This window comes from Montipora capricornis, chromosome 14 (genome assembly GCF_036669925.1).
Source record: "Montipora capricornis isolate CH-2021 chromosome 14, ASM3666992v2, whole genome shotgun sequence".
NCBI lineage: Eukaryota > Metazoa > Cnidaria > Anthozoa > Scleractinia > Acroporidae > Montipora > Montipora capricornis.
This window is the reverse complement of record NC_090896.1, coordinates 33,062,557-33,067,556: the sequence shown is the minus strand read 5'-3', so window position 1 is coordinate 33,067,556 and position 5,000 is coordinate 33,062,557. Positions and strand designations below refer to the sequence as shown.

Sequence of the window (5,000 nt, the reverse complement as noted above, 5' to 3'; positions counted from 1 at the left end):
TTGCTGTGATAATGAAATCACGTACCTGGTAATAAACTGGATTGGTAGCATTCCGGTGCGTTCCCTCCACTGGCAACGGGGTAGGTCGAGCAATTTATCATGTCATAATCAAAACTTGGCGCTGTTTTTGCTGCCTTCTTGACAATATCCAGCTCTTTTTTGCACACAACGTCAATCACTTGGCTGCAACTCCTGCGACAAATCATCCGCTTTCGAGGCTTTTCTAGAGTAGTATCACATGGTGGAAAATGATAACGACAATGCAAATCTATCAAAATTGGACTGCATTCTTCCCCAATTTCCAAGAGATTAAAGTAACTACTTAATGACTTTGTTTCCCTTTCGCCATAAGCTATTGTTGTTTGATCACCAAATACATACAAGCTTGTTATTATGCCTTTGCAGTGTCCGTCTAGAGTGGAGTTGTAGAAGGTGCATGAGTTGTTTCTTGAAAACGCGCTGACGGCAGGTACCGCTTGTGTGCACCTACAGAAAGAAGAGGTTCTAATATTAAAAAAATATTATTGACCCTTCCAAAGTTATGGCTTAGATAACTGGACTACAGATATAGAACCAACGTTTCCGGTGGCCTGACCTCAACCTGGAGGCAAGGATGGAACCAGGGTTGCCGGTGAACTTACTTCGACAAAGACGTCAGTGCTGTTGTTATGTAGAAACATGATTTATGCTTTGCCAGCAGAGAGGTCTACTTGCTTTGTTTTACACCATTTCACAAAAATAAATGATGATTGATTTGCTGAGGAAGATACTTGGCAGAGTTTCAGTGAAAAAAATGAGATTATACGCTAAAGCGAATATGATAACAAATACATAGCAATATTGATCCCGATAAATCCACCAACCTATACATTCAGTATCTGGATGCAAACAATTTACTAATGATATGAACAGGCTTTGTTGCAACCTTTTCCCTCTTTGTTTCAATTAATTCGGGAATGGAAAAGAACGTCCATTTTGGCAAAATTATCAATCAAATTAAGGCAATTGTATTCATGAAGTTTTGGCCCCTGAATTTACGAAAGTAAACACGGAGTAAACATGGTTGAGGTATAGCCAAGATACATAAACAAATATAATTTATTTTAACGTGATTGCTTGAGACCGTATATTGAGCCGATTTCTATGCGGCCACCTTTGATTTTGTAAAGTATAGTTTCAAACAAATGAACGACTCTGCATTCGAAAAAGGTCCGAGCTACGTCGTGTTAATTATGAGAGAACGGCTGAAAAGCTAGTAGAAAAGCCCAGTTTCAACAATGAAACATTTTGGTTGCGTCTCCCATAGACTTTTCTGTATGTCACGTTATCACGGTTTGTTTGTCGTTGCCGTCCTTGAAAAGATGATTTTATAATAACATCACTGATAATGCTGAACAAAGAAATTGACACTAGTAATTCCACAAGGAAGAATACTGTGCTGCCTAGTTAGATTGTAGACTTAAGGACGTTCGCGCCAAAATCTTCCTACGGTGAGATTTTCTTCATTTCTCGCCTAGAGTTAGGTCCTAAAGTACTTACTCCAAAAGAGGAGAAAATGACAGTTGAAAAATGCCTTAATTTCGAGAAATCGGTCATAATAGCGAGATGTAGGCTCATCTGCTCATCCATCGAAAATCATAAAAATAAACTGTTGGAGTGAAAGTTTCCGTGCATAGGTTTTTAGGAGTGAGATTTTTAGATAATTGTATGCCGCTAGGGATGTGGTAAACAGTAGAGTTCATCCTCGACGAGCGTTTTCATAAGCTCTATCCGTTGCAACCTCTACCGGAATTCGATGGCACGAGGAAAGAAAATGTTAAAAAAGATAACTTCTTACGGTGAGAATTTTTTCATTTCATCATATTTTGTAGATAGTAAGTAAAGTAAGTGATTCATGATTAAAAAAATAGGGGTCACCGATGATCTGAACGAGTAAAATCGATGTGATTTTGCAAAGCTCTTGGAAAAGTTCGTTTGTCACGCTTTTGCGTGACCTGTCGGGCAAGGACTGGAACCCAAGAGAGGATCGATCGTTGAGGAGATGAAAGGTTTTTACCGAAAAGAAAACCTTTCTCGAGCATAGCAACAAAGTTTTAAGCAGGGGTCATCTTCATTTGGTTGGTGTTTCGTATAATATCTCCATTGCTGTCATGCTCATCCTCTGGAGTGTGTTTTTTGTGAAATTCAATCGCTGATTGTTTCCACGCAAGTCCGTAATATTCAAGCGGACGAGGACGAAAATTCTGCTCAATTTTCACGAAAGTAAAGGAAAAGAACTTTAAAAACATGCATTCAATTTGAACTTAAGTTCGTAGGGTAATAAAAACATTAAAAAGAAACAGCCCCATTAAATTTACGCTACAATTCGTCCTCGAGTTTTCCAAACTTTCAGCCACTGGTCTACTCGATCAGCTACCTTTTCCAGAGCTTTTCCATCCTCCCGCTCACTTCTCTTTGAAGTTTCATGATGATTCTGAAATAAATGTGCCATTCTTTTGCCGGCCTGGAATTTTTTCCTCGGCGTTTTTGTCGCCATGGTATTTCAACTGATGCTTGAAAAATTGTATGAAAGTCAAGTAGACTAGTGCACGACTGATAAAACTTCGCGAATATCAGTCGTGCAGTAGTCTACTTGACTTTCATAAATATTTTTAATCAATTTTGACTGATCACGATCTTCTCTGATCCAACGATGTGCAAAACTTATCGTGCACGGTTTTTGCAAAGGTTTTAAAACCTGAACTTCACTAATGCTCGAAGTAATGCGTGACATATTACAGTCGCGTTACCTGCGCAGTAACGTTGCGCACAAACAATTAGCGCGAACGTCCTTAATGGTTTTCGCGCCATAAAATTAAATTACCTTTGATGACCACAAAGAATATATATATTGAATAAAAGAGGAAACAACAAAAAAGATTCTTAACACTATGGATTATGGTTCCATTCCGTTGTCAATGATAGAGATTCATTCGAGGGTTTTGCTGGGAAAAATAAACCCACGTTTAAGCGCCGCTTTTGCATTCTTGATGTTTACCTGACTTAGAGATTTGGTAATTTCATATTCTCTTTTACCAGGAACATTGCTATGCATTCAGGCGCAACTTCAAAGTCAAGGACATTTCGTAATGTGTTACAAGACATTTATCCATATCACATGTGGTCTTTCTGCAAGTCATATAGCATCTCTGGTAACGTATAATGTGATTGTCTCGATACCTAAGCCAAAAGCAAAAGACTAAACAATTGAAACAATGACTTAGACTTAAAAACATAGAAGCTGCTTACAATACCAAACAATAGTAGGTTATGAGAGCTGCTACGTTACTGCTTCCCGAAACTTTACATCTCTCTCTCGTATTTAGCATTTCGAAAACAATTCCTGTTCATACGAATCATATCTTTACTTACCTTGAACTGTTGTTCATGTTCACGCTTGTTTCATTTGTCGCAGACGCTAAAAAAACATGTTACACCTGAAATAAATACAAGAACTGTTTAGAATTACCTGCGAACAAAACATTACGTTACGGTGCTCAAATTGACAATTGATTCAACCCTTACTCAGGCCTAATCCTATTGGACTTTGGAGTAATGGAGATTGAAAGACTGACATATCGTACCCTCAAGAGAGCGATGATCGAAACGTTTGTTGTTTTAATCATTACTGCTGGGCGCTACACCACGGTGTACGCCACCTAGACGTCTTGTTTGATGCTACAATCAGTGAAGCAATGTTGGTACACCGACGGGATTAATCGAGCATCCCTCCCTCACTAAAACTTACTGAACAGTTAGTTTGGGTGCATTGCGCTATGCAACATTGAAATGTTGTTTAGAAACTAAAACGTACTGAACAGTTAGTTTGGGTGCATTGCGCAATGCAACATTGAACAGGGGATAGGGGGTGGGTGTTCCAACGACTTATGACCGTGATTGTAGCTTCGATGCAATATAAGCCCGCGAGGATGGCGGTTTATTAACCTGGCCTTTGTGACGTTTGCAGGATCGCAGTCAATTCATGTAGGTAACAAAGGAGACTCTGCAATTCGATCCATCGAAGGGTTTTGGCGGCTTTTAATCAAAACGTTACTAAAAAAGTCGTTACTGTCCGCAAAGCAATAGTCTAAGAGCAAAAATGTCCCCACAAGATCCACGTTAGAGCAGATTTGTGTGGACGATGACGATGCGAGGTCTTTGATATTTGGTGCACACAAACCTATACAAGTCGAATGTGGTTCAGCGTTGTCTACACTCTTTAATATCGACAACAATATTCGTCATCAAAGTGGTCAAAATGATTTGGACTCATGAGGTAATGACTTACTGTATATTTCGGATAGAGTGCAGACAACGCTGTCCATATTCGATTTGTTTCTCACCACAAAATTCAACGTCAAAGAAAATGTTTATTTCAGAGCGTGACCAAGACTGCGACACAAGGAAAGAGCTAGCGTTGTCTAACTTTCTCGCAATCTAATTGGTTGCTTGACAAGTTGAAGCGACTCTTATCGACAATGGCAAATTAGCCAATCAGATTGCGAGATTACAAGCAATTGTGGTAAAATCTGCAATTACCTTCAAGGATTAAAGTAACAAACATGTATGCTATGAAGGGGATTCTTTGGGATAAACTCTCTTCTCTGTTTCCAGGACGCATGGCTTGGCCTCTCAATCTATAAAAAAAGCAATTGTCTTTTTAACGAGAAAAGTGTAACAAATCCGATTTATTCTGAAGGAGGCGAGCCTTAGTCAAAGCTGCCTGAGGCCTCAGCGCTAGGTCTGTTATTTCTGTGCGTGCTGGTTCTTCCTTTTTCACTACAAGACTTAGCGAGACCGCACAATATTTTGTATTATTATATGGAGGAGAGTGTTTTACTGGGAACTAAACCACTCGTAGATTCCATACGCCACTTCATCCGGGACCCGAGTGGCGTATTCTCCGTATGTCAACTTTGTGAGACTCGTATCGTTCAATTACGTCTCCATTCCCCCCTTCT

At 39.5% G+C, this 5,000-nt stretch overlaps 1 protein-coding gene across 2 annotated transcripts in view; it reads right to left on the bottom strand.

Annotated features, from left to right (window-relative positions):
• Window positions 1–5,000, bottom strand: part of LOC138032206 (uncharacterized) — a 124,286-nt gene that overhangs the window by 112,275 nt on the left and 7,011 nt on the right. For both annotated transcript variants that reach the window (XM_068879824.1, XM_068879825.1), the window contains exons 2-4: window positions 4,579–4,676; window positions 3,412–3,457; window positions 26–486 (exon numbers count right to left, since the gene is read on the bottom strand). In XM_068879824.1, the coding sequence (XP_068735925.1) occupies window positions 26–486; window positions 3,412–3,457; window positions 4,579–4,660 (589 nt within the window). In that variant the 5' untranslated portion in view covers window positions 4,661–4,676. The remainder of the gene's footprint in view (window positions 1–25; window positions 487–3,411; window positions 3,458–4,578; window positions 4,677–5,000) is intronic.